Source organism: Artibeus jamaicensis, unplaced genomic scaffold, assembly GCF_021234435.1.
Source record: "Artibeus jamaicensis isolate MK-2021 breed Jamaican fruit bat unplaced genomic scaffold, CSHL_Jam_final contig_65, whole genome shotgun sequence".
NCBI lineage: Eukaryota > Metazoa > Chordata > Mammalia > Chiroptera > Phyllostomidae > Artibeus > Artibeus jamaicensis.
Window position 1 is genome coordinate 3943895 of NW_026521913.1, and position 14795 is coordinate 3958689.

The 14795-nt window shown below is 37.4% G+C and overlaps 1 protein-coding gene across 2 annotated transcripts in view; it reads right to left on the reverse strand.

Annotated features, from left to right (window-relative positions):
- Nucleotides 1–14795, reverse strand: part of RALGAPA2 (Ral GTPase activating protein catalytic subunit alpha 2) — a 431148-nt gene that overhangs the window by 97897 nt on the left and 318456 nt on the right. For both annotated transcript variants that reach the window (XR_008392593.1, XM_053670940.1), the window contains one exon: nt 163–290. Coding sequence is in view for 1 of the 2 variants with exons in the window: in XM_053670940.1 (XP_053526915.1) it covers nt 163–290 (128 nt within the window). In the remaining variant the exon portion in view is untranslated. The remainder of the gene's footprint in view (nt 1–162; nt 291–14795) is intronic.

Genomic DNA, 14795 nt, shown 5'->3' on the forward strand with positions numbered 1-14795 from the left:
CAAATGCTATGAAAATCACACTACATTATTTTCAACACAGACTGAAAACAAATTTCTCTTCCCTCTTCAACACACTTGTTAACACTTACCTCTCAAGAAAAACTGCCAGGATTCTGGATTCTGGTATGCCTAATAAGGTGCACATTTAAAGCAAAAAGATACAAGCTCTGGTAGAGTGGGATGAGGCACTTCACAGCCCTGCTGGCATTGATGCATGTGGCACATATAAGGCTTGGCAATAACTTCCCACTCACTATGGCTCCATCAAACAGAGGCCCAAAAAATGGAACCTGTTGATTCAAAACAGAAAAACACTGAATTTTCAAAAACCAGTAAAAGTCAAACCAAAGAAATGACAACGGCCAACTGATATTCCCGACCTGCCATGACCATTAAGGTTCTCACCCACAGAATAGATGCTGACCTTAGCAGGGCATAAAAAAGGATTGCTCCACAATGCTCTTCTATTGTGAACTCTTTTTAAAAAAAGATTTTATTCATTTATTTTTAGAGAAAGGGGAAGGGAAGGAGAAAGAGTGGGAGAGAAACATCAATGTACGGTTGCCTCTTCTGCATCCCCTGCTGGGAATTGGCCTGCAACCCAGGCATGTGCCCTGACTGGGAATCGAACCAGTGACCCTTTGCTTCACAGGCCTATGCTCAATCCACTGAGCTACAACAGCCAGGGCATATTGTGAACTCTTTAGCAAAACTTCCAATGACAAATTGTTACCAGGTTATTCTTTATTTTTTCATGTTGTCATTTACAGAAATGGCATTATTCATTTTAAGTGCCTATGTTATGTACATTATGCATGTTACACAGTCCTTCCTCACGCCATACCTTTGGCCTTCCATCCTTCTGAAGCCAGTTTTGGAACTGGCAACATTTCTGCATGGATCCTGATACATAATAATTCTTAACAGAGATGATGATTAACCCTGTTACCACCTACAAGGTTCTAGTTACCATCCTCTTTCATCTTGAACCTTTTTTCCTCTGCTTCCAAGATACTGCATTATCCTCATTCCCTTCTACTCTTTAAACACAGGCTCAGCTTTCCTTCACTGGACCCATTTCTACCATGTGGGCAACCCATAAGGTTTTGATGCCTATCTTTTTTGGATTTCTTTCTTCCCTCTCACTTCTTTTGTCCATGAGAATTTCTTTGACTTTACTCCATTCACTAATATGAAGACTGTCAGCTACATGAGCTCAAGGATTGGGTCTGACTTATAACTCTTGAATTTATTCACTCTCACACTTGCTTATTCATTTATTCAAAAATATACATGATACATACTGTTGTATTCACTGGTGACACAACAGTAAATTTAAAAAAATTCCTGATATCACTGGGCTTAGAATTTCAGAGAACAAACAGCATTAAATACATAAAATATATGAAGGTACAAGGTGAAAAATAAAGAAGGGAAGAGCAGTAGGGCTCTCTCGGAGGGAGTAAGTTCCCCAATTTTAGATCACATGGTCAGGGAAAGATTTTTTTAAAAATATATTTTATTGATTATGCCATTACAGTTGTTCTATTTCCCCCCTTCATTCCCCTCCACACTGCACACCCCCTTCCCCACCATCCTCCCCCTTCAGTTTATGACCACGTGTCTCAAGTTCTTCAGATTCTATATTTCTCCTACTACTCTTGCCCTCCCCCTATCTATTTTCTACATACCGTCTATGCTACTTATTTTCTGTACCTTCTCCCCCCTTCTCCTTCTCCTACTCCCCTGTTGCTAACCCTCCATGTGATCTTCATTTCTATGGTTCTGCTCCTGATCTAGCTGTCCTCTTAGTTTGCTTTTGTTTTAGGGGTGGTTGTTAATAACTGTGAGTTTGCTGTCCTTTCACTGTTCATCTTTTTTATCTTCTTTTTCTTAGATAAGTCCCTTTAACATTTCATATAATAAGTACTTGGTGATGATGAACTCCTTGAATTTGATCTTATCTGAAAAGCACTTTATCTGCCCTTTCATTCCAAATGAAAGCTTTGCTGGATGGAGGAATCTTGGATGTAGATCTTTGCCTTTCATGACTTCAAATACTTCTTTCCAGCCCCTTCTTGCCTGTAAGGTCTCTTTTGAGAAATCAGCTGATAGTCTGATGGGAACTCCTTTGTAGGTGACTGTCCCCTTATCTCTTGCTGCTTCTAGGATTCTCTCCTCCATTTTAATCTTGGGTAAATGTAATTATGATGTGCCTTGGTCTGTTCCTTCTTGGGTCCAGCTTCTTTGGGACTCTCTGAGCTTTCTGAAATTCCTGGAAGTCTATTTTCTTTGCCAGATTGGGGAAGTTCTCCTTTATTATTTGTTCAAATAAGTTTTCCACTTGTGGCTACCGCTAGTCTTCCCCTTCTGGTACCGCTATAATTCAGATGTTGAAGTGTTTAAAGATGTCCTGAAGGTTCTTAAGCCTTTCCTCATTTTTTTGAATTCATGTTTCTTCATCCTTTCTGTTTGGTTATTTTTTTCCTCCTTCTGGTCCACTCCTTTGATTTGAGTCCCAGTTTCCTTTCCATTACTATTGGTTTCCTGTGCATTTCCCTTCATTTCAATTAGTTTAGCCTTCATATATTCCTCTGATTTGTGACTACAATCAACCAGTTCTGTGAGCATCCTGATCACCAGTGTTTTGAACTGTGCATCTGAAAGTTTGGCTATTTCTTCATCGCTTAGATTTATCAGCTCTGGGGCTCTGAGTTGTTCTTGAGCCATGTTTTGATCTGTTCGCGCCCTGTTATGTATGAGGAGTGGAGCCTTAAGTGTTCACCAGGGCGGGGACACCCAGGTCGCTGGTTTGTGACTTTGTGTGTGGGGGCGGGGTCAGAGAGGGACAATGGTGGTCCCTTCTGCCGCTTCCTGCCACTGTGGCCTCTGCGGTTCATCTCACTGCTTGCTCCTTCACTGGTGTATCTGCGTGCGAATGTGTGACCGAGGTCAGCCCTCAGTGGGTCCGCCCGCTACTCCACACCTGGGATCCGCCCATAGCTGCCAGCGCGCCTGGGTCGCGTGCCCTGGTCGGTCCAGTGGATCTTTCCAGCCCAACCCTGCTCTGCTGCTGGCTCTGCCCCTCTACCGGTTTGTCTTAAGGGTTTGTTGTTGTCAGACTTTCATATAGTTCAATTTTCTGTGGTTTGGCTGCATTTTTGTTGCTAAAACTTTGTTGTTTTTAAAGTTGGTTGTGCGAGAAGGCACAGTGTGTCCACCTACGCCTCCATCTTGGCGGAAGTTTTATAGGGGTGTCCAGGGAAAGCTTTAAGAAGATGATATTTCAGTAAAGACTTGATAGAAATGAGGGAATGAACCTCAAGCCATAGAATCATCTCATAGAAGAGCATTCCTGTCAGAGGAACAGTAAATACAACAGCCCTGTCGTGGCAGTGGAATTAGTATGTTTAAGCAACAGCACAGAAGACATAGTGACTGGAACTGAGTGAGCAAAAAAAAAAAAAGAATAGAAAGAGATAAAGTTGGACAGGTAATAAGGGCCTTGTAGAAAATTTTAAGGATTCTATATTCCTGCTCTGAGAAGATAAAAGCCATCTGGGTGGTTTAGGGAAAGTGGGGGATATAATTTAACCTATATTTTAAAGGTAGTGTCTGGCTGCTATGTGGCAAAGTTATAGAAACCAGTTGGGAAACTACTGAATAATTTAGGCAAGAGAAGATGATGGTTTGAACCAGAATGGTAGCAGGAGAATTGAGGAAAATGTTCTGCATATAGTTTGAATGCTGCCAAGGAGTACTAATGAAGTAGGAGAAGAAAAAGGAGTGAAGGATCATGCCATGGCTGTATAGCCTGGTAATTGTTAGGTTGGAGTCACCTTTTCCTGAGGGGAAGCTCATCAGCTCAATTTTGCACAAGCTAAGTCTGAGGTGCCTATTAGATATCCAGTGGTAATGTATGAAGGTGGTAGAAGATACATCAGGCTAGAAATCAAGGTAGAGGCTAAGGGTATAGATTTACAAGAGTTATTCATTTATAGATGGTGTTTATAGCCATGAGATTGGATAACTGAATAGACAAGAAGAGGTTCAAGGACTATATTTTGTGGCTCTCCAATGTTTAGAAGTTGGAGATATAAGAAAGAATTTGCAAGGAAGACTAAGAGGGGTGGCTGGAGATAAAGGAGTAAAACCTACAATGAATCTAGCATTATAACTGGCACATTGCTAGAATGCAAATTAACTATTGAATGAGTGAATTAATTAATATTTTAAATACTTTAGATTAATTAATGAATATGGGTCTCCAGTTTAGACCTTCTGACCAAAGGCTATTTATCAGTAGAACACATTTTCTGTGCTTGGTCTGGGGATACATGGTGAAATATTTGCCCATAGGGGCTGACATAAGAAAACTATGGTCTATATCTCTCAACAAACATGTAAAAACCCTTTACAAATGATTAGTATTGAGTCCAGAAATATATAAAAAAGGATACTGTATCTTGACCAAATGGTATTTTCCATGAAACACCAAGGTTGATTTAACATTTATAAATCCGTCAATGGAATTTACTACATTAACAGCATAAAAATAATTATATGTTCTTCTGAACTTCCAGACAAGATGAAGGTGTAGGCAGATACATGTTACTTCTTCGCACAACCAAAAGAAGGCCAACAACCAGTTGAAAAACAAAAAACAACCAGAATTGCCAGAAAATTGAACTGTATAGAAATCTGACAACCAAGGAGTTATGAGAGAAACATTCACCCAGACTGGTATAAGGGTTAGAGATAGGCAGCTGCAGTGGAGAGGACGCAGAACAAGATGACACATGAGGGTGGGTAAGGCAGTGGCTGACAGACATGGTGTTCCCACATTTGCATGTGGGTAAGCTGGGAGGAACAACTGGAGAGCAAGACAGACCATGCAACCCAGTTTCAGTGAGGGGAACTAAAGCCTCAAAATCTCTGGCTGTAAACACCTTTGTGAGTTGTGGAGGTGAGAGAAACTCCCAGCCTCACAGGAGAGTTCATTGGAGAGACCCACAGGCTCCTAGAACATACACAAACCCACCCATCTGGGAATAAGCACCAGAAAGGCCAACTTGATGGTGGGTAGTGGGGAAAGTTAACTGAAAGGGGGGGCGAGACCCAAGCAGGTGGCATTGTTCCCTCTCTGACTTCTCCCCGCACATACAGCTCTATAACACAGTGAAGTGGGTTGCTAAACCCTGGAGAATATCTAAGGCTCAGCCATTACAATGTAACAGAACTGCTGAGATAAAGAAATATGGCCCAAAGAAAAGAACAGACCAAAACTTCAGAAAAAAGAACTAAGCAGTGAGGAGACAGACAACTTATCAAATTCAGAGTTCAAAACACTGGTAGTCAGGATGCTTACAGAAATGACTGAGTATAGACACAAAATAGAAGAAGAAGTGAAGGCTAATGCAAAGTGAAATAAAGAAAAATATACAGGGAACAGTGAAGGACAGGAAACTGGGACTCAAATCAACGATCTGGAACAGAAGGAAGAAATAAACAATCAAACAAAAAACTATTTGAAAAAATAATGAATAAAAACTTCCTCAATCTGGCAAAGGAAACAGATGTCCAGGAAGTCCAGGAAGCCCAGAGAGTCCCAAAGAAATAGGACCCAAAGAGGAGCACACCAAGGCAAATCATAATTAAGTTATGCAGGATTAAAGAGAATGAGAGAATCTTAAGAGCAGCAAGAGAAAAGGAGAGTTACCTACAAAGCAGTGCCCATAAGACTATCTGCTGATTTCTCAAAAAAAATCTTGCAGGCAAGGGGCTAGAAAGAAGTATTTAAAGTCATGAAAGGCAAGGACCTACATCCAAGATTACTCTATCCAGGAAAGCTATCATTTAGAATGGGAGGGCAGGTAAAGTGCTTCCCAGATAAGGTCAAGTTAAAGGAGTTCCTCATCGCCAAGCCCTTATTATATGAAATGTTAAAGGGACTTATCTAAGAAAAAGAAGATCTGAACTATGAACGGTAAAATGACAATGAAGTCACAACTACCAACAGCTGAACCTAAAAAGAAAAAGAAATCACAAAAACAAACTAAGCAAACAAGTAGAACAGAAACAGAATCACAGAAATGGAGATCACATGGGGGGTTATCAGCAGGGAGAGGAAGAGGGGACAATGGGGGAAGAGGTACAAGGAATAAGAAGCATAAATGGTAGGTACAAGATAGATAGGGGGAGGTTAAGAATAGTATAGGAAATGGAGAAGCCAAAGAATGTATATATATGACCCATGGACATGAACTAAGGTGGGGGGAATGCTGGTGGGAGGGGGAGTGCAGGGTGGAGGAGGATAAAGGAGAGAAAAAAATGGGACAACTGTAATAGCATAATCAATAAAATATACTTAACATTATATGATCCTCTTAATATGTATTTTAAAAATCATGGATAAAATTCATAATATAAAAAAATCTCAACAATCTGGGAACAGAAGGAAACTTCCTCAATTTGATAAAATTTTAAGAGAAAAATATTACATTATAATTGATAGTGAAAAATTAAATGTGTTCTACCCAAGATCTGGAAAGTCTCACTTCTATTCAACATTTTTGAAGATCCTTGTTATTATAATAAAGAAAAATAAGAGAAAGAAAACAGAAACTTAAAGATTGAAAAGAAATGGTTATATTCATTCATAGATAACATCATAATGTACATAAGAAATTCAAAGGAAGTTCATTTGAACTAGTAAGTGAATTTTAAAAGGTCACAGGATATAATATTTCCTCCAAATCAATTATATTTCTGAATGTTAGCAACTAACAACTGAAAAAATGACATTTAAAAATTCTGTTCGTGATTGCATCAAAAACATTGAATACAGTGGTCTCGATTCTTGAACTTAATTTGTTCCAGAAAACTGTTCAAGAAGCAATTTGTTCAAAAAAGAAATCTCTTTTGTTGCCTGAGACATGTGACTGATCAGACAGGTATTAGCATGAATGGGTTACTGTGTTGAGAATCAAGACCCAAAGTTTTGTTAGACAACTGAGATGTTTTTTCTGTGAGCTACTCGGTTGAAAACTGAATTATTCGAGAACCAAGATGGCTAAGAATCAAAGTTTGACTGTAGTTCTAAATAAATGTGACAAAAGCTCTGCTTAAAACTATCTATACTTAAAACTACCACATGTTGCTGAGCTAAATTAAAGACAACTTGAATAAATTAAAAGATGTACAATGTTCACGGATTAGAAGTTTCCATACTGTTAGGATGTCAAGTCTTCTGAAATTGAGCTAAAGGTTCCACACAATTCAAGTCAAAATTCTGTATCTGTTTATAGATATGGACAAGTTGATTCTAAATTCATATGGAAATAAAACAGATATAAATAAATTAGTCAAGACAATTATAAAGTTTATATTACTCCATTTCAGTATACTATACAAGTATAATAATTAACAGAGAGACAATATGTCAATAGAACAGAAGACAGAGTCAATTACCATATTTATATGCTAACTGATTTGCTATATAGAAAGCCATTAGTTTTACTGGGAAAGTAAAGTCTATTTTAATAAACAACTAGATAGCTATACTGAAAAATGAAACATGACCTCTTACCTCTTACAATACACAAAAACTAAGATGGATTGTAGATTGAAATATTCATGCTAAAACCACAAAGCTACTAGAAGGAAACATGAGAAAATCTTCACAACTTTGGGTTAGGCAAGGATTTCTTAGGGTACAAAAGGCATCAATTATAAAAGAAAAAACATTGAAATTAATAAAAAAAATTTTTAATTCTGCTCATTATAAAAATAAAAAGGCAAATATTCACACATATTCTTCAAACTGGACATATCCTAAATATACATCAATAGGAGAATGAAAAACATTTGTGGTTTACTCACAGATATTTTACAGTAATAAACAATCTACAATTACATGTAACAGAATAGGAATCACCCAAACATAATGCTGAGTGAAAAAAAACAGACATAAAGAAGTTCATACTATACAGTTCTATCCACAGGAAGTTCAAAAGCAGGTCAAACTAATGAATGGTGACAGAACTCAGAATAGTGGACAGGCTACCTCTTGGGGGAATCAGTGATTGGGAAGAGGCATAAAGTAGATTTCTGGGGGCTGGCAACATCCTGTGTTTAGATCTAGGTAGTAAACTGTTGACTTTGAAAACATTCATCAAGCTGTGTACTTATAATTGGTTCTTTTCTTTATTAATGTTACTGTTCAAATAAAATATTAAAAAAATCAATATAGAAGACCTAAATAATACAACTAACAAACTAATCCTAATGGATACATATAAAAACCTTGCCCAACAATTGTAAAAGACACATTCTTTTCAATTTGTACAGAATATAGTTTAAAAATTGGCAATGCTCTAGGTCAGTGATTTTCAATCTTTTTCATCTCATTCTGCAGCACACCAAAAAATAAATTCTTTTGCCAATTTGACCAAAAAATAAAGGGCATAATTTTGATTCATTCAAACCAGATGGCTATTGTTGTGTTGGCTATAGTCATATTTTTTAAATTGAACAATCTAAGGGAAAAGAGGTCAGTACCTCTGACTAAAGTCAGGTATTAAGATGTTTTAAAAATTCTTGTGGCACACTGGTTGAATATTACTGCTCTAGGCTGAAGACGCACAGATACAGCCTATAGGGCCTAATACCAATTTGGTGCCTTTTCTTGCATGGCTTGCAAGCTAAGTATGGTTTTTAATTTTTTAACTGGTTGAAGAACTATTTTGTGACGTGGTAATTACATGAATTCAAAATCAGTCCAAAAATAAAGTTTTACTGTGACCCAGCCTCATTCTTTCAGTTATATATTGCCTTTTCTGGCTTTCGCATAGCAATGGCAGAGCTGAATAGTTGTCAGATACTGTGTGGGCTGCAACGCCTAAAATATTCACTACCTAGTCCTTTACAGAAAGTTTGCTGAGCCCTGTTCTAGGTCATAACAGAAGTCTCAAAAAATTTCAAGGAGTTAATGGAATTTTCTCAGAAAAATAAAAATCGATCTGCCTTTTGACCCAGCAATTTCACTGCTAGGATTATATCCTAAGAATCCTAAAACATTAATATCAAAGAACCTATGCACCATAATGTTCATAGCAGCACAATTTACAATAGCCAAGAGCTGGAAGCAACCTAGGTGCCCGTCAGTAAATGAATGGATCAAAAATTGTGGTACATATACACAATGGAATTCTACGCAGCAGAGAGAAAGAAGGAGCTACTACCCTTTGCAACAACATGGATGGAACTGGAAAGCATTATGCTCAGTGAAATACGCCAGGCGTTGAAAGACAAATACCAACTTCTTTGGTACTCTCTGAGCTTCCTGGATTTCCTGGAAGTCTATTTCCTTTGCCCAAGAAGGAACACACCAAGGCACATCATAATTACATTAGCCAAAATTAAAATGAAGGAGAGAATCCTAGAAGCAGCAAGAGCTAAGGGGACAGTCACCTACAAGGGAGTTCCCATCAGACTATCAGTGGATTTCTCAAAAGAGACCTGACAGGCAAGAAGGGGCTGGAAGGAGGTATTCCAAGTCATGAAATCCAAAGACCTACAACCAACGTTGCTCTATCCAGCAAAACTTTCATTTAGAATGGAAGGACAGATAAGTGCTTCTCAGATAAGATCAAATTCAAGGAGTTCATCTACACCAAGCCCTTATTATATGAAATGTTAAAGGGACTTATCTAAGAAAAAGAAGTTAGAGAAACATGAACAGTGAAAGGACAACAAACTCACAGTTATTAACAACCACACCTAAAACAAAAGCAAACTAAAAGGACAGCTAGATCAGGAGTGGAAACATAGAAATGAAGATCTCAAGGAGGGTTAGCAATAGGGGAGTGGGAGGAGGAGAAGGGGGGAGAAGGTACAGAAAATAAGTAGCATAGACAGTAGATAGAAAATAGATGGGGGGGGCAAGAATAGTATGGGAAATATAGAATCTAAAGGACTTGAGACACATGGTCATAAACTAAAGGGGGGGTAATGGTGGGGACGGGGGGGAGTAGGGTGGAGGGGAATGAAGGGGGGGAATAGAACAACTGTAACAGCATAATCAATAAAAAAAAAATTAAAAAAAAGAAAGACAAATACCATATGATCTCACCTTTAACAGGAAGCTAAACAACAAAACAAACAAACAAGCAGAATAAAAACAAAGACACTGAAATAGAGAACAAGTGGGCAGTGACCAGAGGGGAGAGGGGAGGGAATTTAAGGGGGAAAAAGGGGAGGGATTTTGAGGAACAAGTATGAAAGACACAGGGATGAGGACTGGGGGGGGGAGGAAATGGGAGGGAGGTGGGGAGCACAGGGCGGGGGGGGGTGCTGGGATGGGAGAAATAGACCAAAAAAATGTACTTGAAAAATAACTAAATAAAATAAAAAAATAAAAAAATATTTAACAAGAAAAAAAAATGTCAAGGAGTTGAACTCATACAATATATATTCTGTGCCCAAAGAGTTAAGTTAAAAACTCACAACAAAAGGATAACTAGCACAAATCTTTGTTTAGAAATAAAGAAACATAATTCTAAATAACTAGGGCTAAGAAAATATTGAATTGGAAATTTAAAAATAGGTAAATAATTTTTATTATTTATTGAAAACTAAATAATAATGAAAGTGGCAGATATGTGTTGAAACAGTACTTATTGGGAATGTGTGGGACTGAATATATTTATTAGATAGAAAGAAATAAAGATTGCAGCTTAATGAAACTGACATCTATCTCAAGAAGTACTGAAAAAACAAAAGAGTAAAATAAACTCAAAGAAAGTGGAAGTGAAGAAATAATAAAGAAAAAAGTTGTTTCTTTAAAAAAAGTCTAATACAATTGACTGACAGATCTCTGATAAGATGAATCAAGAAAGAATGCACATTCATAATCACCAAGATATGAAAGCAGTTTATCAATAGGTGAGTGGATAAAACAACTATGGGACATTTACACAACAGAATTTTACTTGGCTGTAAAAAAGAAAAATTTTTTTCTTTTACCCTTTGATAAAACGGTAAAATTTTATCAAAATTTTACAACATGGATGGACCTAGAGGACATTATGCTAAGTGAAATAAGCTAGTCAGAGAAAGATGAATACCATATGATTTCACTCATATGTGGAATCTAATCAACAAACTGAACTAAGAAGCAAAACAGAGACAGACTTATAGATGGAGAATGGATGACAGCTAGTGGTGAGGGAGGGGTTAGGCGATGGAGGGATTGAGCAAAAAGGAAAAAGGACTCATGGACATGGACAACAGTGTTGAGATTGCTGGGGGGAGGGGAGTATATGGGGACTAAATAGTATGGAAAATATAATAAAGATTATATATATTTTTTAAAAAATAATAAAGGAAGCACAAATAAGTATCATTAAAAATAAAAGAGACAACTGCAGATGCTTAGAATATGTATACAGTTTTATGCCTATACATTTGAAAATTTAAATAAAATGGCCAAATTTCCAGTAAAATATGACTTAACAAATATAGACACAGATGATATATAAAAACTAATAATTCTATAAGCTTTTCTTTATTAATTAATTAAATTTTAGGGAAAGGCAAAGGGAGGGAGAAAGATAGGGAGTGAAACATTGATGTGTGAGAGAAATGTCCATCAGTTGCTTCTTGCATGCTCTCAACTGAGGACTTGGCTTGCAAACCAGGCTTGTGCTCTCACCAGGAATCAAACTGGTAGCTTTTTGGTTTGCAGGATGATACCCAACCCATTGAGCCACATCAGTCAGGACTAATTCTACAAGCTTTAAAGTAATTAAATCACAATGGAAAAAAAAAACTATTTTTCAATGAGAAAAGCCCATACCAGACAGCTTTAATGGCACATTGTACAAAACCTTCAGAAACAAATTATTTTTTTAGAGAAACTTCCAGTGTATAGGAAAAAGGTAAACAAATCCACTAATTTTATTAATAACAAAATTAGAGGTCAATTTCACTTATGAACATGCATACAAAAATACCAGCAAAATATTATCAAACCTATTCAATAATGTGCAAATTAGGTATATCCTAGGAATATGTGTGCAGGTTTTCACTTAAAATCAATCTGTATGCTTATCACATTAGTAGATTAAAGGCAAAATGTCAGCTGATCACCTGAATAGATGTTTTAGAATTTTTTCATAAAATTCAAAGCCATTTATGAAAAAACAATTCTTAGCATTCTTGGAATAGAAGTGAATTTCCTTAATCTGTTAAAGAATACCGACCCAACCCTATGGCAACCACTAAACTTAAGGGTAACACATTGAAAGCTTTATGTTTGAGACCCTGAAAGAGATAATACTGTCCCCTAGATCATATCTATCATCATAGGCACTGGAAATCCTTTCCAGTACCGTAATGTAAGAACCAGAAATAGAAGATTATAAATTACAAAGAAAGAAGCAAAACTGTCATAATTTCAGATGGCATAATTTCACAGAATCTCCAAAAGAATCTACAGAAAATGCTCAGAATTAATAAGAGGGTTTAGCATAGTCAATAGATACAGAATAAACTAATAAAAACCCTACTGCATTTCTATCTACTAGCAACAAATGTTTAGACAATGAAATGAAACGATATTACTTAGAATAGCATAAAAATACAAAATCCATAGGAATAGATTTAACGAGGAAACATATAAAATTTTAAAACGTTATTGAGAGACATTAAAGTAGTCTAAAAAGTAAAGAGGTTGTGTTAAAGGAGTGATATATCTTTTCACAGATTGGAAGACTAAACATCATTGTCATTTCCCTTCCTAGACTGATATATGGGTTGAATGTAAGGTATCTTGAAATGATACTGAAACCCATATGGAAGGAATCAAAGCAGCCAAGAAAAGCTAGGACATTCTTGAGGAAGAATAGAGTACGGACTTGTCCTAGCTATCAAGACAATGTGACGGAGGCACACTAGACTAGTGGATCTGAATGCAGGAGCACAGGCACAACCTCATGCATGTATGGCAATCATTGACAACTCACTTCCAGTACTAACTTACCTTGTGAGGTGAGGATACTGACCTAGAATATATGGTATATCCTTGAACCAGGGGCCAGTACATAGTGGCATTTCTTCCATAAACAGAAAACTCAGGTCTAGGTATGGGGTTGGGGAGGCAAGGGTAGCACTTCTCACCTGATTCCTCCTGACTCACTTTTAATTTTTTTCCTTTTGTTCCTACAATGCTGATCTGATTTTACTTTTTAGATACACTGGTCCCTTCAATTTGAAATGGAAACTGCCACTGGCTATCAAGGCCTTGACACAGTGCCTGACATGAAGCAACCTCAATAGATTATGCTACTTGAACGACTGTAGGACCCCAGCTCCCCAGGCTCTGACATTAACCAAATCTCTTGTCAGTCTTCACATTTCTAGAACAAGATCTGCTGTGACTGTCTGTCTTTTACTTCATGGAGATAGCTGAAAGGTCAGAGAAAAAATGACAGGCATGGCCGGGGTCCTGAGCAGGCTTCCTCTGCCACACCTCTTCTTCTGTTAGGTGGGTTTAAGAAAAGGGCTCCACAGTTAAAACAGAGATGTAAAAACTGTTAAGATTGGGCAAAGCTATTTTGAGATTAGGACCTACAGTACAGAGGAAGCATTCAGATGTGAGGAAACTCAAATGGAAACAAAGGAGGATGGGACTTAGTTCTAGTGAGGACAACTGGTGAGTGTTTCCTCACGGTAGTACTGAGGGAGTGCACATCTTAATTCCAAAGAGGACAATCAAGGAACCAGTCCTCATCGTCTAAAATCACTCACTGTTGCCTAGTCCCAGTAACAATAACAAACAAATAAGAAAATAAGAAAGAATAACCCTTTCCTTCTCTCTTCAGCAATACCACACTTAAAAAATTATTTAAAATATATATCTTAAAAAAATAAGTGCACTTCCCCTTACAACTTGCACTAAAAGCAGTCCTGAGATGAAGTTGTGCTGGAAGTATTTATGAAGAAAACAAAACAGAAAAACCAACAACAAACTGATAAATTTCAGATACAGCACAGAAAATATACCTGTAAGGATAAAGCCTCTAATTCTGGGGGCAAATTCTTAGATTCTTAAAATACTCTATACTTTAGGAAAGCAGACAGCAAAAAGATTTAAAAAATGGGTGCGATTCTATGAATAAAGTTATTTCAGAAGTGGTTTAAATGAGTCATGAGGCTGTGAAGATAGTTATGTGATCACAAAAATGTGAAAGAATATGGGTGGGCATTTCATGAGAAATAATAATAATAAGATTAACATTCACTGAGAAAAATGTCACATTTTGGTCATTGAAAAAGTTTCTCAATCCTTAAAATAGTCCTAAAATAAGGAGGGCTTATAACCCATTTTATAGATGAAGTATGGATATATTAAATAACTCTCCTAAAGTTAGATGCCCTAATAAGGAATGAGGCCAGGATGTGAACACTAAGGGTCTTTTTTCCTTCTCACAGAGCAGTTCTGTGTGCTCCTGACACCCTGGCCTCCCTTGCTTGGCTTCAGCTCACAGGTTGTGCAAACGTGTGCAGGAATGTAGGAAAGCGCTAAAAGGTCAGGAGAACATGCCCTGTCTTTTGAGCCAGAGGACTGGACCTTCCTGCTGAAGTAGTTCAGACCTAGAGGATGAGAACCGTCTTGCTTTTTGACATAAAGCAGGATCTACCATTTGCTACTCAGTATACATTTACACCCTGGTTCCCGCTGGCCAAAAGAGAGAGGAAAAGGCAAAGGAGAGTAAGGTGTATCTATAAAAGAT